General features: G+C 53.2%; 11 protein-coding genes across 11 annotated transcripts in view; 3 read left to right on the forward strand and 8 right to left on the reverse strand.

Moving 5' to 3' along the window:
* Window positions 1–728, reverse strand: part of DSM5745_07674 (uncharacterized protein) — a gene marked incomplete at both ends in the record, with an annotated part of 1402 nt that extends 674 nt beyond the window's left edge. Inside the window, one exon of the mRNA XM_026749690.1 lies at window positions 23–728. Within this exon, the coding sequence (XP_026601722.1) occupies window positions 23–728 (706 nt within the window). The remainder of the gene's footprint in view (window positions 1–22) is intronic.
* Window positions 729–2936: 2208 nt separating this feature from the next.
* DSM5745_07675 (ATP-dependent RNA helicase SUV3) lies at window positions 2937–5597 on the reverse strand (the record flags this gene model as incomplete). The annotated part of the gene is made up of 2 exons (XM_026749691.1): window positions 2937–4533; window positions 4585–5597. 2 exons carry the CDS (start codon window positions 5595–5597, stop codon window positions 2937–2939), a joined length of 2610 nt encoding a protein of 869 aa, XP_026601723.1.
* An 833-nt stretch (window positions 5598–6430) lies between these two features.
* On the forward strand, window positions 6431–8833 carry DSM5745_07676 (Sec1 family protein; the record flags this gene model as incomplete). The annotated part of the gene is made up of 6 exons (XM_026749692.1): window positions 6431–6461; window positions 6692–6727; window positions 6783–6929; window positions 6983–7185; window positions 7236–7702; window positions 7750–8833. 6 exons carry the CDS (start codon window positions 6431–6433, stop codon window positions 8831–8833), a joined length of 1968 nt encoding a protein of 655 aa, XP_026601724.1.
* Window positions 8834–9051: 218 nt separating this feature from the next.
* On the reverse strand, window positions 9052–9828 carry DSM5745_07677 (putative G-patch domain protein; the record flags this gene model as incomplete). Its single annotated transcript, XM_026749693.1, has 1 exon — window positions 9052–9828. The coding sequence occupies one exon, from the start codon at window positions 9826–9828 to the stop codon at window positions 9052–9054; it is 777 nt and encodes a 258-aa protein (XP_026601725.1).
* A 153-nt stretch (window positions 9829–9981) lies between these two features.
* DSM5745_07678 (putative oxidoreductase) lies at window positions 9982–11411 on the forward strand (the record flags this gene model as incomplete). Its single annotated transcript, XM_026749694.1, has 2 exons — window positions 9982–10158; window positions 10221–11411. 2 exons carry the CDS (start codon window positions 9982–9984, stop codon window positions 11409–11411), a joined length of 1368 nt encoding a protein of 455 aa, XP_026601726.1.
* A 255-nt stretch (window positions 11412–11666) lies between these two features.
* Window positions 11667–12964, reverse strand: DSM5745_07679 (NAD-dependent epimerase/dehydratase family protein; the record flags this gene model as incomplete). Its single annotated transcript, XM_026749695.1, has 4 exons — window positions 11667–12061; window positions 12122–12578; window positions 12640–12874; window positions 12936–12964. 4 exons carry the CDS (start codon window positions 12962–12964, stop codon window positions 11667–11669), a joined length of 1116 nt encoding a protein of 371 aa, XP_026601727.1.
* Window positions 12965–13772: 808 nt separating this feature from the next.
* DSM5745_07680 (uncharacterized protein) lies at window positions 13773–16662 on the reverse strand (the record flags this gene model as incomplete). Its single annotated transcript, XM_026749696.1, has 3 exons — window positions 13773–13817; window positions 13877–16058; window positions 16112–16662. 3 exons carry the CDS (start codon window positions 16660–16662, stop codon window positions 13773–13775), a joined length of 2778 nt encoding a protein of 925 aa, XP_026601728.1.
* Window positions 16663–16898: 236 nt separating this feature from the next.
* Window positions 16899–18377, reverse strand: DSM5745_07681 (DUF1479 domain-containing protein; the record flags this gene model as incomplete). The annotated part of the gene is made up of 2 exons (XM_026749697.1): window positions 16899–18062; window positions 18111–18377. The coding sequence occupies 2 exons, from the start codon at window positions 18375–18377 to the stop codon at window positions 16899–16901; spliced, it is 1431 nt and encodes a 476-aa protein (XP_026601729.1).
* An 812-nt stretch (window positions 18378–19189) lies between these two features.
* Window positions 19190–19941, reverse strand: DSM5745_07682 (mitochondrial 37S ribosomal protein uS12m; the record flags this gene model as incomplete). The annotated part of the gene is made up of 2 exons (XM_026749698.1): window positions 19190–19419; window positions 19539–19941. 2 exons carry the CDS (start codon window positions 19939–19941, stop codon window positions 19190–19192), a joined length of 633 nt encoding a protein of 210 aa, XP_026601730.1.
* Window positions 19942–20274: 333 nt separating this feature from the next.
* DSM5745_07683 (proteasome maturation protein) lies at window positions 20275–20916 on the forward strand (the record flags this gene model as incomplete). The annotated part of the gene is made up of 3 exons (XM_026749699.1): window positions 20275–20277; window positions 20352–20784; window positions 20852–20916. The coding sequence occupies 3 exons, from the start codon at window positions 20275–20277 to the stop codon at window positions 20914–20916; spliced, it is 501 nt and encodes a 166-aa protein (XP_026601731.1).
* Window positions 20917–21981: 1065 nt separating this feature from the next.
* On the reverse strand, window positions 21982–22866 carry DSM5745_07684 (uncharacterized protein; the record flags this gene model as incomplete). The annotated part of the gene is made up of 3 exons (XM_026749700.1): window positions 21982–22139; window positions 22199–22282; window positions 22338–22866. 3 exons carry the CDS (start codon window positions 22864–22866, stop codon window positions 21982–21984), a joined length of 771 nt encoding a protein of 256 aa, XP_026601732.1.
* Window positions 22867–23681: the final 815 nt, after the last annotated feature.

Raw genomic sequence — 23681 nt, forward strand, 5'->3', positions numbered from 1 at the left:
GTAGTCGTGCTCTCGGTCTCACAAGGCGTCGTCTCCGGGGGCGGCGGCGGCGTAGTCGTGCTCTCGGTCTCACAAGGCGTCGTCTCTGGGGGCGGCGGAGGCGTAGTCGTGCTCTCGCTCTCACAAGGCGTCGTCTCCGGGGGAGGCGGAGGCGTAGTCGTGCTCTCGGTCTCACAAGGAGTTGTCTCAGGCGGAGGCGGAGGTTTTGGGGTCGAAGTAGGAGGCTTTGGAGTATGAGGTGGTTTTGGGGTATGAGGAGGCTTAGTCTCTGTCTCTGTAGGCGGCTTTGGGGTATGAGGCGGCTTCGGCGTGTGTGGTGGCTTAGTCTCTGTCTCTGTAGGGGGCTTTGGAGTGTGTGGTGGTTTAGTCTCCGTCTCGGTAGGAGGTTTTGGAGTATGGGGCGGCTTTGGAGTGTGTGGAGGCTTAGTCTCCGTCTCGGTAGGAGGCTTCGGGGTGTGAGGCGGCTTGGGAGTCCACGTAGGGTGAGGAGGGGTGGACTCGGTGCTTGTTTCGCATGGGGTGGTGGTAGGCGGCTCCCAATCATGATCATGGCCGTCGTCATCATCATCGCCATGGCCATCACCGCCGTGACCCCAATCCCAATCATGATCGCCGCCGAAAGATCCAGATATCTCAACACCACGTTCAACCTGGGCTGGAGCAGGTGCCGCAAGGACACTGCTCACAGCACCGAAGGTGGTGGCCAGGAGCAAAGGGCTGACCCTCATCGTGGAAAGGGTATAAGCGAGAGGCTGTCAAGAGCTTGCAGTAATTATTCTTGTGTAGTAAGAATAAAGATCAAAAGCAATATCGAGAACAAGCACTAGGGTAGCAGTGAAACACCGGAGAAACGAATGTGGGTTGCAGAGGCTCTTGCGGAGGAAAGCTCGCACGAGGAGAGAAAGATCCTAGAGATTAGGGCAGGCCATGTCCTCTTTATCAGTTGACCCGGGGGCTGGCGCTGACAGGCAATTCCACTGCGTCATTTCGGTTGACTGCAATCCTGCCGTCGACCCCGGTCATTCTGGACGGTCAGTCCGCGACCATTTTCATGGCAACGGCGGCCTCCACTGGTAGGGTCTTCCTCTTTGCTACTTGGCAGGCAACTTCGGTATCGAGTGGATCCTGAGATGAAGGCCACTGGACGTTCCTCAGCCCTAGTGCGAGGCTAGAGACCGACAGTGCATTGGTGGCTGGGCCTGATAGATCAAGTTCCAGCCAGTGCCTGGTTAGGGTTCGAGACGTGGCCAAGGTAGCGTTCATACCCCGGAATAGCAGTGGAATGGGGGAGGGATACGTGGGGATGGCCTGACATTGATCTTATCACGGTATCATTGTTCCCCCAGCCATCTGTATCCGCATATCGTGGCCAAACCAAAGCATCTGCTGGCCTGAAGCATTACTGCAGCTGCCCACTGTATATACGTACAGTATACCGTGCATATGCTGAGCGACGATCTTGGTGGATCAATCAAGACGGATAGGCAGATAAGCACGCAAAATCTGCGGACGCATCGTCACATTGGGCTGATGATGTCGTGCCACCGGCACTCGGGCACTGGCAATCGTCAATGACACCGTACCGTGGCTGACAGGAACTGTCAAAATAGATTAAACCAGAGACATCCTTGCAAGCGTCTGCTGGAGGGGCCTTTGGTCCGAGTGAGACTAGCAGAACCTTGCGAAATGGAAGTTGATCCTGGCCCTGGTCATGGAAGGCTGGATGGATGAAGGAAGGAATCCGGAAATTGCATCGAGGTCAAAGAGGAAAGGCGGGGTTGGCGGCTTGTACGGGATGAGACATCGCCGTAAATCAACGCCTCCCGTCGCGATAAGACGCCTGTTATAGTCTCTGAATGAGGTCACTCGAGATAAGTCTCACCTATTATTATCGTCGATTCGGCGGAGGGGTTGGGGATTGTCTTCCAGACCGGCCAACCTGCATTAGTCCGTCCTGCTAATCCGGAGTATGCACAGTGATTGTGACTTCTGCCGCATTATTCGAGTCTCAACGCGGAGTAGACTAGACGGAATCATTATGGATACAGAAATCCTTCCTTGCCATGATGCCTGTCTTGTTGTCTTGTTTATCCGCCAGCCGAAGTACACGCCAGCTTAGTACGGCGGAGTACCCCGGTCACCATCCCGACCCTTGTCCAGATGGGCACCACTAAGGATCAGTCATTGGCTTTCGCACACAAAGACACTCCCCAGGTGGTACTCCTCCATACTCCGCAGGACTCAATTATCCCAATTATCCCACAACTCCGAATGAGGAGACAACCAAATTGGGCTAAGCAGGGAACAAGTTCCAAGTCTGGAATGATTTAATACGCCAGACGCAGCATCGCATTGCACAACAGAAAGCGGCCGGCCTGTAACCTTCTCTTGAGGTGAAAAGTTCAGCAGCTGCCTGGGATCACGAAGGACAGATTAGAGACTGGTCGACAATCAAGAAGAGTTGCTGCTCCCCATTGGGCCATAGGATGGCTGGGTTACCTTCCCACCTCCTCACTAATGATGATTCATGCTCCGGACCAAGAGGCTCTCTTGGGGTTCTCTTTTTTGGTCAATTTGAGACGATCAATGTTGTCGGGATCAGAAATCAGTCCCGAAATCCAATAATTCATTTGTGAGGGAGGGCGGGGATTGGGATCTGGTCTGGATGAATGTTTCGGTGGCTGGGTCCATAGAGTACTCCATCAGCCCTCTGGTAGAAGAGATTGCATGAGACATGGCAAGGTGGCAAATTGATTCGGGAATGACCAGAGATATCCGGGAAGAAAAGTGGATAGATATTCGATCCAAGAGAGATATAGCATAATATACAGGTAATATACAAATAACCAATCCAGAAATATATGGTGTAGTCCGTAAGCCTGCGCTGGATGATATAAGCGTCTAATAATATTACATGTCGATCGTCTATCGTGGAGCTAGTGATTGGAAGTCTTCTGTGCTGGCTCTTCCTCATTGTTGCGAGCCGCGGAGTCGCTTTCAGCGGGCTCTTTGCTTTCCGGCATGGCATCCTTCAGCTCGGACTCCCCATCGACAGCGTTGTGGACCACTAGACCATGCCGAGCAGACTCTTCGCTACCAGGCGTGGCATCCTGGGATCGGGGCTGTTCCTCAGGAACACCACTTGTTGAATCGTGATCAGCAGACTCTCCGAATTCAGGTGCAGCATTCTCGGATTGGGGTTGTTCCTCAGAAACACCGCCTGCTGGATCGTGATCAGCAGACTCTTTGAGATTTTTGATATCAGTTGTAGCATCGTTTGATTCGGATGGTTCCTCGAGAGCACTGTGAGCCGGATCATGCTCAGCCGGCTCTTTGCTTTCCGGCATTGAGTCTTCGCCAGTGCGCGTGTTGTCACTGGTCTCCAGCTCCAGCTTTTGCTCGTCACCGTGTTCATTAGCCGCGATACCTATCCTCGCAGCGTTTTCACTGGAGTGTAGCACGTTACTCAGAGTTGACTCTTCCTCATGTTGGTTTTCGTCCGCGAGTATATCTGTCTCAGCCATGTCTTCGCTGCCACGAGTTGCGCTGCTTAGTGCGGACTCCACCTCGGAGCCCTGCTTTTCTGCGAGAATATCTGTCTCGGTGGCGTTCTCGTTGTCGGACACATTGAATGCACTGGGGCCATAGGATTCACCAGATTCCGACAGATCAATCTCCGCGCCTCCATTAGCACTCGCGAATTCCCGCTGTACGCGTTGCTGCTTCTCCATGGCAATCTGGCGAAGCAGAGATGCGTTCTTCCGGAGTTTCTTGTTGGCAGAGAATTCAGTCAACGCCCTGACCAGTCTCTCTTCCACCAGTTCTTTCACGTGGACTGACAAAGTGCGGTCTGTGAAAATGCCTCCGAAGCGGTAGCTGAGCCAGCTATAGAGAATCACAGCTCGATGCAGCGCTTCCAACTGATGCATATATTCCTTGTTTCCAGACACGGGCTCTGCAAGGACTTCGAGGTTGATTTCCTCAATATCTAAGAGTCGGCCATTTTTGTTCTCAAGGACACAGCGGGCGAAAGCCATCGCGACTCTGCGTCCAATTTCTTCTCGTGCACCGATGGGTGCAGCCATCAAGGTCAACTGATCTGTGAGATTCAAGCCAGGCACTGCATCAATCACCTCCGCGTTCTCTAGACAGGGTGTAGGGTCGCAAATGAAAAAGAGGGGATTTATCCTGGCAATCTCCGTTAACCGGTTGACCATGTACGCAAGTGAGGTATTCCCGGGAAAATAGGCCGCAAATCTCTCATAAACAGGGTCGGGAGGGGCGATTCCCGCAGCATTGATCGGCGGTGCTTCCGTGTTCAGCGCCTCTTGGATGTAAGGGAGGTCGACTTCTTCTAGAGAGGTAACATAACCGACGTTTTCTGTATCCTGCTGATGATCCTCTCCGTGCTGTGCTGCTGAGCGATAGCGGCCGGCTCGTCCACCGATTTGCTTGACCTCTGAAACGGTGAGCCTCTGAAGCCCGGTACGGAGATTCTTCACGACAGTTTCGAATATGATGCGCTTGCAGCTCCTACACATAATTAGAATGTCCGTGGGTACCGGGCGAAGAGGCGAAACTCACAGATTGAGACCCATGCCTATGGCATCGCTGGCAACCAGAAAATCATAGTCATTATCTGGATCGTTGAAAAGACTTGCCTGCTGGGTACGGATCTCAGCGGGCAAGCCACCGTAGATAATAGCAGCTCGTCGACCTGTTTTCCTTTCGATCTCGGCCTTCAGGGCGTGGATTCCAACTCGGGAGAACGAGACGATACAGTCCCCTTTCTCAAGTTTGGACAAATCTCCTTTCAGGCTATGTTTCATAGCTCTCAGCGGGTTCAATCGCTCATAGCGGTGGATCTCAAGCTTGTCTCCGGTGAGAGCTGCAAGCTCCCGAATCAGAGGCACCACTCTGAGCTCTCCACATAGGTGAAGTTCTTTCGCTTGACATCCCAAGACAGCACGAGTCCAGGCCCAACCGCGCCTCGGATCGGCTATCATCTGGATCTCATCAATCACACCAACATCGTAGTTTTGCCCTAAGTTGGCCATCTCAACTGTATTGCTCACGATTACTGCCTTTTCACCTTCAGATATCCTTACTTCATCGCCCGTGACAAGGTTACAGGGGATACCACTTGTCTTAAAACGATGATAAACCTCTTGCGCCAGGAGCCTCAAGGGCCCTGCATAGAAGCCGCTTTTACATGTCTCCAATCGCTTCAGGGCATGGTATGTCTTTCCCGAATTCGTTGGTCCGACGTGTAAATGGATTGTCCGCTGGGTAGCTCGTGCCTGGGCGTACCATTCGGCGGGGTATCGCAAGTCTGCGATTTTCCGCTGCTGCTCCAAGTTGGGCTCTGAATATCTGGCATCGAGGTCAAACGCATACAAAAGTTGATCCAATTCAACTCTCAATCCAGCAAGACCATCCTTAAAATAGGCCTTAGTTAACGTGCTTTTTGTTTGGAGCAAGGAACCCTTCGATTGCTCTCCCGTTTCCGTAACATTGCAGGCATTCTTTACGTAGCGCTCAAATCGTTGCCATAACGCAGCATCCTCCTCGTTTGTGATTGAATCGTTATCTTTCATGTCTCGAAGTATAGACACGGCGAGTTGAGGTAAATTGGCGACGGGCCTCCCATGCCTGAAAGGCGAATTGTACCTTTCACCGAATTTATCCTACTCGTAAACAACATTAGCGTAGTGTTACAGACAGGATACCCAAACGCAATATCTCGTACTCTGACTCGTTGTGCATGTTTGGCACTCTTCTTTGCCTTACTTCCACCCTTCCGCTCAAGTGCAGGTGTTGTCGTGAAGGTCCGCGCTAGAGGGCGTAAAGAAGTTTGAAAAGCACCAGGCAGTACATGACTGCCTCGGCTTGTCCATAGCCACATTACCTTTGGGCCGTATATGAGAGGAATAATAAAGACGAGGCTGTTAGCGAAGCTGTCGGGTTGCGCAGCACAGGGCCGATTTTATCGGAGGCACTTTGCACATCCGAAGCAACTCATAGAGGCAACTAATAAATGAAAGACGGAAGACGTGCTGCTGTAGTCTAGCCCTGGTTGAAAGGAGAGGCCCAAGGCATCGGGGAATTGGCTTGGAAGCTGATGAAGTCGCAAAGAAATTTGAAGCGCGCAAGATCAAAAAGTTGCCTCTCCAGCTCCGGCTGATTGCAGATCGCGGCCGCCGCCAACCGCAGAGTGGGGAACATCTCCGTAGGTACCTCCTCTACGAGCCATGCTACGTTTCATAAACAGTTCTCCCTTTCTTCACGACACCCTGCTCACTACGCTACCACGATTCCACCGCAGCAGTCTTACTTTATCTACCTGCTACTCCCGATACTTGTCTATTCGCTCTTCTGCTCGAGACCAAGAGCTCTGAACCGACCTCCTGAGGGCTGCCGGCCAGCCACCATGAGCTCATTACTCAACATCCAGCGGGAAAGTAAGTCCTACAGCGAACTGTTCCAGCTACGAGCTCTCTGCTAGTCCTAGCTGCTGATACCGATCTAACATCCAGTCATCCTGAACACCATCCGGACTACCGGGGGCGACAATGTGCGACCGCGACCCCCGCCTTTCCCCTCCTGCTCTATGATTGAACTGACGTTGGCCGTGTGCAGTGGAAAGTCTTGGTGGTAGATGAAGGTAGTCGCAACTTGATCCTCAATGCAGTCAAAGAAGACGATATCCTCAACCTCAATGTCACCAGTAAGCCCATCCTGTTAGTTCACACCGACCGGCATTGGCTGATCCCCGCCGCCAGATATCGAACAGATCGAAAATCGACGGCAGTCCAACCAGTCGATGGATGCCCTTTATATCCTCTCCGCCCTTCCCCACATCGTCGATTGCGTTCTGGCCGATTTTGAGAGGAAGAGATATAGGAAGTCATATCTGGTGTGGACGTCATGTTGGTCAGCCCTGTACCCTTCCGAATGCGCCCTGTCCTCACACGCTTGTTAGTTCTCGATCCGGGGCTGCGCGCTAGGTTTGATCGGTCGCAGATGGTCCAAGAACAACTTGCAGGGTTTCAAACCATCAGTATCGACTACTATCCGAGGGAATCGCGCCTTGTCACGTTCCGAGATCCGTGGAGTTTCCCAGTCCTGTTCCATCCCGGCTGTAATCATTTGATCCGGGAGCATTTGTCAACGTTGGCGCACAAGGTAGGTTATCCGCCTATACTGTCGATTTCCATCACTCACAGATGCTGTAGGCTGTGTCCTTATGCGCGACATTAGGTGAATACCCCGTGATCAGATACTATCGGCCTAGGACACCCACCCATGAAGCTAGTGTACTGTGCTCGCACTTGGCACGATTTATACAAGAAGAACTAGATCAATTCGCGCAGTTCAACCGAGGTTTTCCGCCTCCCTCTCCCAGGCCCCGTGGTGTGCTTCTGGTTGTAGATCGATCGATGGATCTATTCGCGCCTTTGATTCACGAATTCACATATCAATCGATGGTTCACGACTTGCTGCCGATTAAGGAGGGGGATAAAATTACATACAAGATGGTTGTGAACAAGGGCGCTATCAACGAAGACGTGAAGGAGATGGAACTCAACGACCAAGATAGAATCTGGGTCGAATACAGGCATATGCACATGAAGGATGTGCTAGGAAAATTGGGCGAAGACTTTGCCAAGTTCCGAGCAGCTAATCCACAGTTCGCGGAAGGGTATTTAGTCCCATTTGTTTTCTAGTATCTTGACTAACTTAGTACAGTAACGACAAGGCTGACGTGGGCATGATCAAAGACATGCTGGCTGGTCTTCGCGACTTCCAAGCAGGCAGAGATGCATACACACTTCACTTGAACATGGCTGAAGAATGCATGAAATTCTTCCAGGATCATAAGCTCATTGAGGTAAGCTCAGTTGAGCAGTGTCTCGCAACCGGCCTGGACGAGAATTATAAAAAGGCCAAGGGCCTGGCATCACAGCTTGTACAGCTGCTAGATGATGACACTATTATCCACACCGACAGGCTGAGACTCTTACTGTTCTACATCATTTACCGCAACGGACTACTTCCCGGCGACATCAGGAAACTCATGGCCCATGCCCAACTTCCACCGCAGGACGGAGGCGTTATTTCCAATCTCGAATTACTCGGCGCCAGAGTCGATAAGCCATTAAAGGATGACAAGCCGCCCGTACAGCCATTGTTTAACAGGAAACCTCCCGTGGTGTCTGACTTGGATGAAGGGATTCTTTCCCGTTATGAACTTAACGTCAAAATGATGTTAGAAGACGTTATCAGAGGAACTTTGGACCCTTCCACTTTCCCACCTACACGTCCACCAACCGATGCAGACGCCATGACGGCGCAGCAGGACTCCTCCGCGCAAGCGTCTCTTCGAAGCGCAAAACCCACTTGGGCACGGACGCGCACGACGGGGGAGCAGCCACGGCAGCGCATCATTGTTTTTATGGCTGGGGGTGCCACATACGGCGAAGCACGAGCATGCTATGAGATTTCCGAGGCCTTCAAGAAGGACGTCTTTCTCGCTACATCTCATATGCTGACTCCGGGACTGTTCCTCCGCCAAGTCGGTGATTTGAGCGCAGACAAGCGTCGTCTTGATATTCCCGCCGAGCGACCGAAGCCGACAGCCCCAGCCCATCTGTTTGAGCGGGATCCCCCTCCGCCTCAGCCCGCACCACAGATGAAACCGACTCCTGCACCTGCACCTCCTACCGCGGCAATGGGAGCGATGTCTCTGGGACCGAATCCTCCAAAGTCATCTAGTTCAGGGAAGCCGCCGAAGGAGCAGAAAGAGAAGAAGAAGCACCGTTTCTTCAGGTAGAATTATTCAAGCTTTGGCGTCTCGGTTTACTCTTTGTTTCAGTCGCGCTTCTGTGATACCATCTAGGGTTGTTTAAGCAAAAGGCGCCGCGGTATTGGTTCGAGATTTCTTTTGCTCCTGAGCTGATCATCCCAGCCTTTCAAATCGCTAATCCTTATATATAGCACATGGGTATCATAGAATGTCATAACAATCATAATAAGAACGCCGTAGTAGAGTCACCCGGCACCGAGGTACCTCAGCACATCATCATCCTGATAAAATATCTCCCGTAGCTTCTCGCCCTTCTTCCTCGCGTCCATATGCCCCTTCCTAACTTGCTTCGCATTCAACTTTTGAATCTTGTCCTTTTTCCTCTTCTCCACAGACACAGGAGAGGGAAGGACAGCCCCCAGTCCCACCGTATCAGCCTTCAACTTCCCCTTCAACGGTTCTCTAATCCCCTCCCGCCCCGTAGCTCCGAGGCCTAGCCGGCTATCTGGATTCCAGCCGTAAGACTCAAGGTATCGAAGTCCGTGACTGGTTCGATCAAGGTGAGAAGGCGGATGAGAATGAGTAAGACAGACTTGATGTGCAATGGATGATTCATGAAGTTTGTCGTCTTGTGTTCCAGAGGAAGAGGAAGCGAGTGGGAGATTGCAGACTTCGCATGTTGAAGGCGTGTTTGAGGTTGGCCGGGGAGGTGCGGAATGGCTGCGGTCGTCAGCGGTGGTGTTCGCGGGGGTGTTCACGACAGATTCGGCGGTGACAGAAGACGTTTCTGATATTGGCGCTGTGGCAGAGTTTGAGTCTGAGACTGACGCCTTTGGCATGACAATCGAGAGGTATGTGTTTGCTATGCTAGACCCCGTGGAAGCGGGCGTGGCGGGCGCGGAGGAAGTGAGCGTCGACAACTCAGATGATTTTACGAAAGGAACACGCTTTCGCGTGATGCCTGCGCCAAAGACGCGCTGGTCTTCAAGTGGGAGGAAATAGTCTTCGTCTTCATAGGACATGGTTCGATGGTTGATGAGAAAGTGAAGTTGAGGAAGGCGCGAGTGTCTGCGGTGGTGGCGGGAGATCGGCCGCTATTTTGATGTTTCGCAGAGCTCCAGCTTCCGCACCTTCTTGACCTTCACACCCACCCAGTGACGCAGGTCCAACTCGAGATGCCCATCCCATTGATCACCACGGGCATCTTGGAGGGCCTATCGGCTATCCCGTATTCCTATACGGTTCTCAAGGTCACACCATGGATCCTCCTCATCGGGGCCCTGAAGTATTACTTCGGTGGTGCCCGGAATGCCTCCGAAAGGCTGATGCACAGCAAAGTAGTCATGGTGACGGTACGCCCACCTTGAGATATCCTACTATGCAGGGCATCATACTGATTTTTTAAACCTTGTAGGGAGGCACATCCGGCATAGGAGCTAATGTCGTCTACGAACTCGCAACGCGTGGCGCCCAAATCATCCTCCTCACGCAGCATGCTCCGTCGGACATTTTCCTCATTGACTATATCGAAGATCTGAGAAAGTCAACAGGCAACCAGCTCATCTATTCGGAGCAAGTTGACCTCTCCTCTCTTCACTCCATTCGAACCTTTGCGACCAAATGGATCGACAATGTTCCTCCCCGTCGACTGGACATGCTCATCCTTTGTGCAAACACGGCGAATCCGACTCCGTCGAAGGAAAGAGTTACTATAGATGGAATAAATGAGGAGTGGCAGGTCAACTACCTGGCAAACTTCCACCTCCTTAGCATCCTAAGCCCAGCACTCCGAGTTCAGCCCCCCCACCGTGACGCCCGCGTGATAATGGCAACGTGTTCAAGCTATATCGGCGCCCCGAAACTCGACTTTGCGCAGCTGCACGCGGATACCATTCCCATCCACAAGCAGATGGAGGCTACCAAACCGCTACGCACTCCGGCATCGAGGAAAGCGACCCCCAACCAACAGCGCCAGTCGCAAACTCAGTATAAAGGCATATATGGCCTAAGCAAGCTCTCCCTCATGATTTTCGCAACCTCATTTCAAAAGCACCTCAACGCCTTTAAACGCCCTGACGGTCAACCTCCCTCCACCCGTGTGATCCTCGTCGACCCAGGCCTCACTCGCACCCCTGGAACCCGCCGTTGGCTTACCGGAGGCTCGCTCTGGGGTCTACTGGTCTATCTTATTACCTGGCCCATCTGGTGGCTTGTCCTCAAGTCCCCGCAGCAGGGGGCACAGAGTATTCTGTACGCAGCGATGGAGGCTAAATTCGGCCGGGGCACGGGCGGCTGGATGGTGAAGGAATGCCGGGAGGTCGACTTCGCTAGGAAGGAGGTTACGGATGAGGCTGTGGGGAAGCAGTTGTGGGAGGCCAGTGAGAAGCAGATCGAGGAGAGGGAGAGGGAAGGGGCTGTCCTGCGGGCGTTGGAGAAGAAAGAGAATGAGCAAAAGGAGAATGCGAAAGCTCGGACTCAAGGGTCAGTTCGAGTCAAGAAGTCTACCTCGTCTGCGTCATCTGCGTCGGCTGCCTCTGCATCAAGCGGTGCTAAAGAGCAGAAGGCTGGGTCCAGAAGGAGTCGGAAGGGCAATGGCAGCAAATAATGTATCGATAATAAATATAGGTTATACCCACAGAACAAGCATCGCCTGTTGACCCCGAAAACTGAGAGGGTGTCTAGTATACCAAAAGCAAAACAAAAAGAAAAGAAATTCGTTTCATTCTAAACCGGAAGCTCATTGTCGCTATCAATGCGATATTTATCTATACTTCACTTTTGACACAAGCTAACCCTCATGCAGTAGAACATCCTATTCAATGCATTCCCAAGTACCGTATCATATTAAATTAAGATTAACCTACTTCTTAAGCTGTTCCAGCAGCTCAGCAGGAGGCTGTTGCCTGTAACCCTGGGGGTTGTTCTTGGTCCAGAGCCACAGATCCTCGCAGGCCTGCTCGAGGGTACGCTGCGCCTTCCAGCCGAGCTCGGTGTTGGCGCGCGTAGGGTTGGAGGTGAGGTTGAGGACGTCACCCGCGCGGCGGGGAGCGACCTCGTAGGGAAGGTCACGACCAACGGCCTTGGAGAAGGCGCGGATCATCTCGTAGACGGTGCTGCCGCGGCCGGTACCAAGGTTCCAGGCGCGCACACCGGGGTTGTTGGCGCGGAGGTAGTTGAGAGCCTTCAGGTGGCCGTCCGCCAGATCCAGGATGTGGATGTAGTCGCGGATGGCGGTGCCGTCGTGGGAGGCGTAGTCTGCATGCCTCGGTTAGCCCATATCCCGACTTCAATGACCGCAAGGAGAGGAGAGCATACCATCACCGAAAACAAGCAGCTTCTCGCGCTTGCCCGTAGCAACCTGCGCAAGCAGCGGGAGCAGGTTGTAGGGCACACCCTGGGGGTCCTCGCCCATGATACCGCTGGGGTGGGCACCAGCGGGGTTGAAGTAGCGGAGCAGGGCACCGTTCCACTTGGCGGCCTCAGCCTCGTCGCCGGCCTTCTTGGCGTTGTTGCGCTGGGCGTTGATGACGTCCGTGATGGCCAGCTCGATGGCGTACTTGGTGTTGCCGTAGGGGTTTGTCGGGCCGAGCGGGCAGTGCTCGGGGATGGGGATCATGTCGGGGAAGCGCGTGGCGTCGCCGTAGACGGTGGCTGAGGAGGAGAAGACGATGTTCGTCACATTGTGGCGTACCATTGATCGCAGGAGGCAGATTGTGCCGTATACGTTGACGTGGTAGTAGTCGAGGGGCTTCTCGCCGGATTCGCCGACGGCCTAGGTGGGTGCGGGTGAGCATTGGGCGATTTGACAGTGCGTATGGAGTGTTCGGACGTACCTTCAACGCGGCGAAGTGGATGACGCTGTCGATGTCGGGGTGAGCCTCGAACACCTTGTCGAAGGCGGCTTCGTCGGTGACATCGAGCTGGGCGAACTCGGCCTTCTTGCCCGAGATCAACTCGATGCGGTTGAGGGCCTCCGCACTAGAATTGTAGAGATTGTCTGCTACGACCACCTTGTATCCGGCCTCAAGCAGAGCCAGGGTAGTGAATGAGCCAATGTAGCCGGTTCCACTGCGGTGAGGGACAGGTCAGTAAGTGCTCCGGATGGTATCGGTCTAGATATACAACGTACCCGGTGACCAGAACGGATCCAGAAGGCATGGTGAGGAGGTGCTTGGAATTGGGATGAAGGACCAGAAGAGAGAGGACTAGCAGTCTAAAGAAAGACGGATGAGATGGGGGGATGGCGGGAGATTTAAGGGGAGATGGGCGCTGGGGAGCTAGAAGGGCAGCGGCATAGTGGGGGGTGCAGCCTCGTGGAGGGGCAGCGGACATTAAACATGATCCATCAAACGGACTCTACAGGAACGCCGCGTCCAGCCAATTGGATTTCTACCACTCATCAGAAGCCACGTCTTCGACGCCTCAAAGTCTCGAACGATAATTGCCCGGAATCCCTTTCATTGCCAGGCACCGTACGACTGCCATGGCTTCGGACAGGCCCCAGGGCGACCCGGAGCTGCCATATGGATCGGCATCGCGAATAAAGGTGCATACGTAAGTACTCCCCTGCATCCGCGATGATCAACGCCGGCTTGATTAAACCCTTGGACTTCCTCCTGAGCAACGATAATTCCAAGCGATATTTTGGACATGGCCGAAACACAACAGTGAACACGGACCCCGGGCACGGTGGTACGGAGTAGATAGATCGAGAGGTGTGGTGGGAGTCGCGGCCTTGTTTCAGGGACGTTCCAAGCTCGGCATGACATAGCGAGATCCAGCCAGTGGCTCCATACTCCATAGCGCCCGATCCCCGTCTGTCCGGCTGGGTGGATTACTATACTCCGTAGGTAGCGTATAATCATAATCAATACATCCATTCATGACAACCCATAAATTGTACAATAGATCAATCAATTTACAGAACATATTCTCTGCTTCTATTCTTCCTAAAATAAAGACCCCCTCACGACCTCGCCTTCCAAAGCGTATCGATCTTCTTCTTGCGCGCCTACAGTGTGGAAAGTCAGGACCTATTCAAGTAGTTGTAGGGGGTTGGTGGTAACATACCATAGGAGCTAAAATAGCAACACCGATCGCCAGCGCAACAATCGTCAGAAGCAATTGCAGCTTCGAGAATCCCTTGCCTAAAATATCAAAGGCCTGAGATGGTGTCGCCCTGGTAGCGAAGATGTCGTTTCCAAACCCGAAAATCAGGCTTGTGCTCTCTAGGAGCGTGGGCGCGGACAGGACGGTGTTTATCCCAGCCACTTGGCGCGCGTGAGAGAGATACCATCGCCCGTCAAACTCGAGAACGGGGGCGTACTTCATCAGACCTTCTTCGACCTCGGTGGAGGTGGGGTCTCGGCCAACTGGACGGCGGGGGTCGATAACTGGACGGGGGATACCGACAATGGCGTTGGACTCGGGGAGCGCGACGAGGAGCTGGCGAGTCGTGATGCCCTGCCGGGTCTGGGTGACAGCCATGTGGGAGATGGGTTCTGCAATGATGAAGGCCTGGGAGATGACATGAGGGAGGGGTAGGTCGGCAATGGATGAATAGTTTGCGGCAGACCCTAAGGGGCCACGGTCGTTGGGGATGGGTGATTCGTACATCTCCGAGACGACGAGTTGGTAGCCCTTAGCTTCGGAGGGGTCGGAGCCCTCGGCGTAGAAGGAGTATGCGAACCAGTTCTCTGACATGGCGGAAGCGATGGGCTGCGCGGTGTCTACTCCTTTGTGAGTACTCGTATACAGGATACGGCCAGTAACTCCATCAATGAGATAGAACGTGGCCGAATTGTCGCCCACGGTTGTAACGAGAGCCGCGTTGGGTGTTAGATATTTGTATAAAACGGACCGGTCGCCCAGGACCTTGCCGATTGAGGCGACGGGGTCGTGAGATGGGCGAGCAGTTGCGCGAACGATCTTCTCGCCTGGTGCAGGCTGGAACACCCAAGCCGGGACACGAGAGTCTTTCGAGCTCCACCCAAGAATTCTCTCATCTTCCTGGGTCACGATGTACACATCTGAAGACACGTCGTCCTCAGGCGATAGTGGGGACTTGCCTGTAGCGGAAGCGCGCTGAGTGATAGCTCCAGTAGTGACGTTCAGCGTAACAGAGCTGCCATCGTCGACGTGCACGGTTGCTAAGCCAGGCTGAATTTGGATTGATTTAACATTCCAGGCATCCTCTTCAGCAGCCTTGACTCTCCAGGAAACCTTGCCGTGGTCTCCACTAGCCAAGGCGTAAACCCAGCCGTTCTTGGTAGCAACGATGACAGGTTTAGATACGCCATAGCTGTCCAAGTTCGAAACTTCGTCAGCCAAAATACTGGTGATGACACGCTTAGGAAGCTCCTTCAACCAGTCAGGAAGATGTTCAAGGTCCTTCAGATGACGTTTTACACGGTGCGTGTACGCTTTGATAATACTCTCGTGGCCTTCAACTTCGAGTTGGTGGGCGAGATCCTGCTGGCTGTCCACGTCGGCCCAGTTAGCAGCCAATGCTTTGGACAGTGCCTCAGGCCTGGTCCACCCAACCGCGCCGTTCTGAATCAATTGCCAGTCGCCAGATTCCAACACAATGGCCGAGCGGAGAGCCACGGAGTCGCCTTTCATAGCTACCTCAGAGACCGCGTGCAAGGCGCGGTCTAAGGGAGGGTGCTGAGGCCACCTTCCGAGAACACCGTGAGAAGCGGACGATACTATGGTAGTCTCAGACTCGGTGACCCGGGTGAAGTACACATTTGCATCCTTGGTGCCGGTAGAGAAGGCGGACCACCCCTGCAAGAAAGGCAAGCTGTACGCCTTGGACACAGTCGAGGATGCTAGGTCAATGTGATAGACCTCTGCCCAGGAGCCAGACTCAGTCTCGTACTGAACGAGAAAGTGGGGTAGGGCATTGAGGGTCCTTGGAGCGTGGAGCTTGATGGATCTGATGTCCGCTCCGCTGGTATTCCCTATGTTGACCGCCGTCACTTGCTTTGTGCCGATGGCATTGATCTTGAGCGTCCTGTGCGACTTATCCGCCCAGGCGACAATAGGGAGCGCGGTGTTGGCGCCCACAAAGAGAACTGAATCCGGCCCGGTAATATCATTGTCAGAGTTTAGAACCTGTTGAGAGGTCTGTCGACCAGTCAGAGGATCTAGCGAGGTGACCCGGAGCTTGTAACCCTTCAGCAAAGCCGGCTGGAGGGAGATGTAGAAGACGTCGGTCGAGGAGGCGGACACTTGGAAGGGCACATCACCACTATTAATCAATCTCGTTAGTATTTAGTCCTGCATAGGGGTGCCGAAACAAACCTTTCATCATGGAACTCCCACTTGATCTTACCAGTTGACCCATCCAGTCGCTTGACCGAACCTGCCTTGCCTCCGGAGAGTGCAATTGCGTCTGTGACCGACGGAGCGGAGCTGGCGTCTTCCAGCTCTAGCAACTCAAGATCAACCACCGGCATACCAGGTGACCAGTTTTCCCAGATCAATTTTCCATCGAGAGCGCTCCATGCGGAAACGTAGTCCCCCAATGCGCTTACAACCGCGTTTGTTCCTCCAGAGGCACGCAGCAGACCTTGGTTGTCATGGCCGGGCGTTACGGCGGGACGGGAGAGGTTTTGCCTCCATAGCAGCGCTCCATCTTTCGGGTTGACGGCACCAAGAAGCGACTTGTCGGACAGCGTGTAGAGAAGGGCAGCGTTCGAGGATGAGGATGGCCGCTGGAAGAAGGTGGATTGCTCCGAAGGAACACCTAACAGCGCATGGTGGAAATCAATATGGCCGACCTCGTCAGCGTAGATGGCGAGCGTCGAAGGGACGCAAGAGGCGACCAGAAAAAGCGTCGCCTGCAGCCGCATTTTATGAGCTCTGTCGCGGAGGGGTCATTGGGTGGTTGCGAGGAATATGAAGGTCCGTACTTGCGGTAGGCACCGTAGCTAGTGCTGGTGGAGAACTTTGGGGAACTCCGACTCCGACGCCGAGCTTTGGCATCATCAATTTATTCTAGACTAGACTCCTAACATTCAAGGTAATGTACCCTCAGCGTTTGTTTACGCACCAAGATACTAGATTTGGTTATATATAACTATGCTATTTACGCGAAGCACTTCTCATTCGCACTCTCAACAGCCCGCTTCTCACCTTCGGTCATATCGGCGGTGATCTCCCATCGCTGCTGTCCCAAGCCCATGGATTGCTGTCCTTCGGCACTGATCGAATTCCAGTCCAGCGCTCCCTTGAATCCAATCTCACCTGGACCACCAGCTCCAGGGAAGTCCCATGGCGGGGAGTAAGCGAGCGCCGCTTTCCGCTGCTTGAGCAGGTAGTCGACGTTCATATCACACATCGGGGTTGCAGGAATATAGAGGACGCTCGAGTCACCTTTGCCTCGGTGCTCCTTGTCAACCGAGTGCAAGGAATCGCAATGCCAGGCGACATAGTCACCAGGTTCTACTTCCGGGACTGACACCATCGTCGTCTCCAGTTCAAGATGTGGGTGGGTGACCGGGTTGTATTCCTGGCAAGCACCAGGCACAGACCCTGGGAAGGTCGCGTCCATCGCTGGCTGCAGGGTCTGGCTGTCGAAAAATGGCCTGAGAATGGTGTACGCTGTGCTGTGCAGCAGCATAGGGCAAACATGCAGTGAGCCTTCACCTGGGGCTGTCTTGGACATGGACAGCCAGCCCTGGAAGAACCTCAGCATGGAGCAGGCGCCTGCGCCATTGTACAGATCCATCTTGGCAGTGAGGCGGTGCTTTGCGTCCCATGCATCGTACTCTTCCCACTTTCCTTGCAGGATCTTGGCGTATACCTTGGAATACTCGGGGTCCTCCCAACGCTCCAATGAGCCTCCATCGATATGAGGACCCAGAGTGAACTTGCCGTCACCCGGCTGTCGAATTCGCAGGCGGTCCGCATATGTAAGCGGATTCCGGGTCGAAATGCGTGTACTGGGATCTGAAGAGTGCCACAGGCGCTGCAGGAAGCGCTGTGTATTCAGTACGTTGGAATGGGCTCGAGCTTCTGCTTGCGATGGCGTCCAGTATAGCTCAAATACCGCTGGTGAGTCTGGTGGGAATGCTTTAACTCGCTCTTGGTTGGCTGCAACATAGTCCTCAATTCTTTCCTTCCATCCCCTTGCTTCTCCCCGGGGCGCCACGTTCCTGATAACAACGGATCCCCGATGACGGATTTCCGCCAGAAGTGCCGTGGATAGATTGCCGGAAACAACATCAGCGTATTCCACAGAAGGAATAATCTAGCCCTGTCAGCCTATACCATATGCAACAAGATGTATCACACATACATCGCTCCCTTTAGCCTTAATCTTCTGTACTTCCTCCTCCAAACTCGGAAGAAGCCTCTCCCAACTCTTCTTCAGCGCAGTCTCATTTTGACGAAATATCTTCTCCTTCAGATCTTTGAACCGAGGCGGCAAAGGCTCCGGTTTATAGTCTGGTCTCAAGCTGGGGAAGACACTTGAAATGTCCCCGGCGGCTTTGGTAAGTTGGGCGGATGAGGATGTAGAAGCCGCGCGGGCGGTCGACCTCGTAAGAAGCTTGGAGAGTGACATAGTAAAGATGCTTGAAGTCCCTCGACTGCAATGATTTTGTTCTCTTCTCTTGCGAATGACCTGCCCGGCTTTATACCTGGGGAATATGGGGTATCAATGGCGGGAAGCCGAATGCGGTAAGCGGGCCGACTACCCAGCACGGTAATCTACCCGCCCGATCAGCGTCATCGGCATTTCCATGCGGAGTACTCCGTATAGCAATAATCACGCTGTGCGGATAACTATTCCACTTGATCCCTGTTTAGAGAGGATACCACGGCCTGGGCTCTTCTCCATGGCTGCAGCTGCTCCGTGGCGCTCATGGAGTACAGTACGTACAGGCTCCGTGATTTGTTGCCCTACCGGATTGTCCTTGATTTGAGCGGTAACTATATTTTATGTCTACGAACAAGCCAATAGTAGTTATTGTATTACGACTTGCAGCAGAGGGCCAGGCACACAATTCTGCGACAGCGCTTGTCCTGTACTGATCAGGGGCGTGTTACCAAAGCTTTTCACTGCCATGGGTTGACACCGGCTCGGACTTGGGTTCAACGGGGGTACCTTGAAGACAAACAAGCAAAAAGCCGATCTTAGATAGATGCTTGAATCAGGGGTGCCATCAATTCGTGTTCGGTCGGTCTATTTGGGCCCAAGTTCGATGTACGATAGCCAATATGGTCCCTAAGTTATCGAGTTCTTGACACAGCTGGATCATCAGACTGATCTTTATACAAATGCAGCAATTCAAAGAACCCAGATATAATACAGTTGCGCCATTTAATAAACAGATTTCTTTCCTTCGCACTTAACCGAATGCCCATGAGAGAGGCTTATTCCTTCTTGGGCTTCTTGGTACCGTACTTCGACCTGCTAGTCACCCGACTGGCAACACCACCCTGCACAAGACCTCCGTTAGAGCCAGATCGATGCAATAAAAGTTGAGGGTTCTCGAAGCTTACCAAATCCATAGCTCCTCTGACCAAATGATATTTCACACCAGGGCAATCGGGAGCTCTGCCACCGCGGACAAGAACGACACTGTGCTGCTGGACATTGTGACCTGCAATCGAGTACGACACGTTAGCATACCAGCCCAAGTCAATGATTCCGTAGTCTCGAGTCTAGCCAGTGTGGCCTGACCAGACAAATTATGCGGCGGAAAGTGAAAGAAAGACCTACCTTCACCAGGGATATAGCACGTAACAACCTTCCCACTGCTCAGCCTAACCCTAGCAGTCTTTCGCTCACCAGAGTTAGGCTTCTTTGGCTTCGTGATACCCGTCTTCATGCACACGCCCTTCATCTGGGCGCGGTTAATGAGCGCCGGGGACCGGGAACGGCGCGCGGCCTGCGCTTTTCGGCATCCACGGCGGACTTGGTTGTATGTAGTCTGGCGGAAGGGCGATGAGGAGAATTGGCGGACTAGGGAGGGCTTTGCGGCGGCGACTGCTTGCGCTGCGGCGGGAGTGCGGAGGATGGGTTGGAATCTGGGGACCGCTGTAGGCTTGAGCGTGGTCGTGGAGGGGCGCTGGATAAGTGTCCGCAGCGTGCGGAGTGCGAGAGGAGAGAAGAGGGACGGCATCTTGGCTGTCGATGGTGGGTATTGGATGCGTTACTCTCTCCGGAGTGGAAGCCGGTTCAAGCATCTGGGGATAATTTCTGGATTGTCATGTGACTAGGGCTTCTTGCGGGTGTGGTCTCTTTGGCTCACCCAAGGAGCTGGACGCGCCATTCTGGAGCTGCCTTGGCTGTCTGACCGTCACTGACCTCCGAGCTGTTCAACACCTTCAACTACCTCTCCGCCCATTCACACTCAATACATCTGCTTCGAATCTCTCCGCTTCGAACGGATCATACAACACTCCATATAAACCATCAATAGCCGATACCTCCCAACAACCTTATAACCACCACGATGGTCCGTCCTCTCACTCACCAACCTACTTCCACAGCAAGTCTATCCATCATTTAAGCCAACTAACCAGCAAACAGTCTCTCCGCATCGCCCCTCCCGCCTCCCACCCAACCCAAACAACCAACACCTCAACCCAGCACCTCCCCAACACGCACACCTCAAAAGGCGCCCCCTCCGCCCCCGGTATCCCCGACACCCTCCGCTCCAACATCACCCTCCAAGCCCCCCGCGGCGCTCCCTCCACTCAGCCCGCAAACGCAGTCTCCACACACCCCCTCGAAGCCCGCCTGCTCGCGTGGCGCCAAACCCAAGATGCCCTGAAGATGGAGGGTCTCCGCCGCACGTACGGCATTGCGGAGCCCGTGCGCCGCGGCATGGAGCTGAAGATAGTGCGTGATGGAACGTTCAGGCCTGCTGTTCTGGGGGGGAAGAAGGGGGGCAATGTCCATGAGGATATTCTGGTCCTTGGAGGGCGGGACACGGAAGTTGGGTGGGAGGATGTGTTTCATGGTTTGTTTGCCTTGTCCTTCAACGGTGGAAGAATGCCCCTGGCTAACATATTGCTTTCTTGCTTTAGGAGACGACTTTCGGGAGCCGCCTTCTTTCCACGACGAGATGGAGAAGCGGCTGCGGATGGATTAGATTGATGGGTAGTCTGGGATGGGAATCTGTTATAGATTCAAGATTGTTTGTTCTGTCGATCAATGAATTCTTCATGCATCTTGTCATGTCATCGGGTCAATACAACATTTCCGGATGAGGAATTATCTCCAAACAAAACCCTGTATACTTAAATGAAGGGTGTAGACTCCGTCCTGGAAACCTAATAGGGTAGGCCTATAAGCTACTACGATACTCTGCAGTCTACGCATTTTTGAGACACTGGTAGCATAATAATCCCGCAAGCTCACTTGGCCTTTAATTCATGCAGCTATCTCGCTCACCGCTCATTGCCCTTCTGGCTTCCTGAGCATATCTACACCGAAGCTGCAAATCAGAAGGCGGCCAAGACGCACGACCTCGAGAAGGATGGTCGAGACCTAGAACTCCCAAGAACGACTCACATCGACTGACACGAGATCCCAGAGGGAACAGAAGCATATTACAGCAAAGACGAAGGAAAGTAAGATAAAAGGAAAGCCCCAAAACATAGGTAGAGAACATGCTTGAAATTGCCTTCATGAGCCAGACAAAAAACAAGATGGATATATGGCACCAAGAGACATGAAAGGAAAGAAGAGAAGCGAAAAGAAAAAAGAAAAAAGGCAGGCGAGGAAATGGGGTATATAGGACGGTGCTCGAGGTTGTAAGGCAGAAAATAGTCCAGTCCTGGTACGATGCCAAGAAACGGACATGCGAGTCGATCAACTCACAGAAAAATGACACGGCAAAGCGCTGGAAAGGAGGGTCAAGAACCATAACGCCATCACAGGTTTCAATAAGTAGCGGTTGACGAGGTATGACATCTCACATCAAACCTCCGAGACGACGGCCAAGGTAGGTGTTAGGTATGGACAGGGACGATCCCAGGCAGCGGAAGGTTTGGATGATGTGGCACATGAGAGTCCGCAGATGAGTCGAACTGGTTGGTGCCTCTGCATATGCACAAGGGTGATTGGGTGAAAAATGTCCTGGAAACTGGCCCCGGCCCATGGAAAAGTGCAAGGTACAGTCTATGAATATGTGTACAGACGATCCGATCCGCCTTCATTGAATGACACAGCGGCACCGAGGGCTCCGTTCGCTGGCCTCTCGATCGCGAGAGTATTGCGCCTTGCCACCCTTGGCGTCCTCCTCGTCAACTATTTCTTGCGGTTTGACAGTCATGTGCACCACGTTGGGTGCGTCACGGCTAAACTTGGAATCTAATACATTATCAAGATCAGACCCAGGGCAGCAGGAAAAGGAGTAGAGTATCACATACCTGAGAGAGGAGATTTATCATCAAGGAGCTTTCCAAACGAGATTAGGCGGATAGAGCTAGGGGATGATGGCCGGGGTTCCCAGTCTAGGATGTATCAGCAGCTGGCCACCAGAGCTTACTTTCATTGATCAATTCTTACCGTCTTGCCATGCCCTCCAGATTAATTCCTTCAGAGTGTAGACGCTCATGGCGAATGGATCATAATTATCCACGCTGACATCTCTTTTTCGCAGGTAGTTTGCATCGATCTTGAACGGGTGTCGTGTGCCCGTTATCAACAGTAAGACGATAGTCAGCGATGGGCCAGACTGCTCCGGTTCCTTGACGGATGCATCAGATGACAACTCAGGCGCTGGAACTTCCACCTTTTGCTCTTCTGGTTCTGGTGATGCGACAGTTGGGACGATAGCCTCTGTGTTGGTTTGATGTGAAGAAGCCGGCGTGGCGTCATTCTCATTGTCTGCGGTGCTCGTACTTGGCGCATCGGCCGCTGTGTTCTCCTGCGGGGCCTGAACGGGCGAAGAAGTTTTGACTGCGGCGTCGCTAATGTCGACGGTCGAACTGGAAACTGGTTGTGAAGAGCTGGGAGCAGCGGATATTGATATCGAGTCACCTGTGTTTGTGGCAGGGTCTGGGCCGTCCGACTGCGTGTAGTCCTTTGATGCCATATTCTCTTCGTTACTCCGGGCGGAGTGTTCACGGTTTAGACGTTGAGTAACTGCTGCAAGTCGGGAGGAAAAGAATTGCGAGCTGGCCGATAATCCGGTGATGATTTGAGACAGGAGTTGGTGATGGAGCTGACACGGATACCGGTGGACAGGATGAAACAGCGATCGGGCCTGGAGCAAAAGGAGACCAACAAGTTGAGGTGATACGAGCGAAACGCAGGCCTGGAACCCTAACTATAGACGACGACTATTTTAAGAAGATTCTCAGTGCCACGCGATCAGGAAGCTCTCACGGGGATGAAGGGGAGAGAGGTAAAGAGGAGACAGATGGAGAGAGCCAAAGGGGAGGAGAGGGTCGGGGCGAGTGGAGCTGGGCACCAAGGATCCGTCCGTCGGCGGTCTCAACATGGTCTCCAAGTGATTTCACACTGTCTCCTTCTACAGTACTACTACTACTGTTACTATTCTTGAAGCAGTTCAATCCATCTCTACTTCGTACATTCCAGCTACGCTGCGATTACTGTAACCCGGACTGCTGCGAGTGGCGATACTGAGATTGGCCACACCCGCATGCAGCCTGCTTTTCTTCGCTGCGGATCTCTCGTACGCGGCCCGTCCAATACCAGGAACATGAGCGATAATATTTTGGCATTCGTCTTATTGAGGTGATAATCAGAGGATATCTAAGCGCTATGATAATCAATTTCAGTATAGGCGAAACGTTGCGCGATGATCCGTTAGCTGGAATATACGCCAAGTCAGAGAGTCACTATTCTCACTCATCTTAACGGCCCTGCCGAACATGGCATCCGGAA

The sequence above is a fragment of the Aspergillus mulundensis genome (genome assembly GCF_003369625.1).
Source record: "Aspergillus mulundensis strain DSM 5745 chromosome Unknown scaffold_8, whole genome shotgun sequence".
In the NCBI taxonomy this organism is placed as follows: domain Eukaryota; kingdom Fungi; phylum Ascomycota; class Eurotiomycetes; order Eurotiales; family Aspergillaceae; genus Aspergillus; species Aspergillus mulundensis.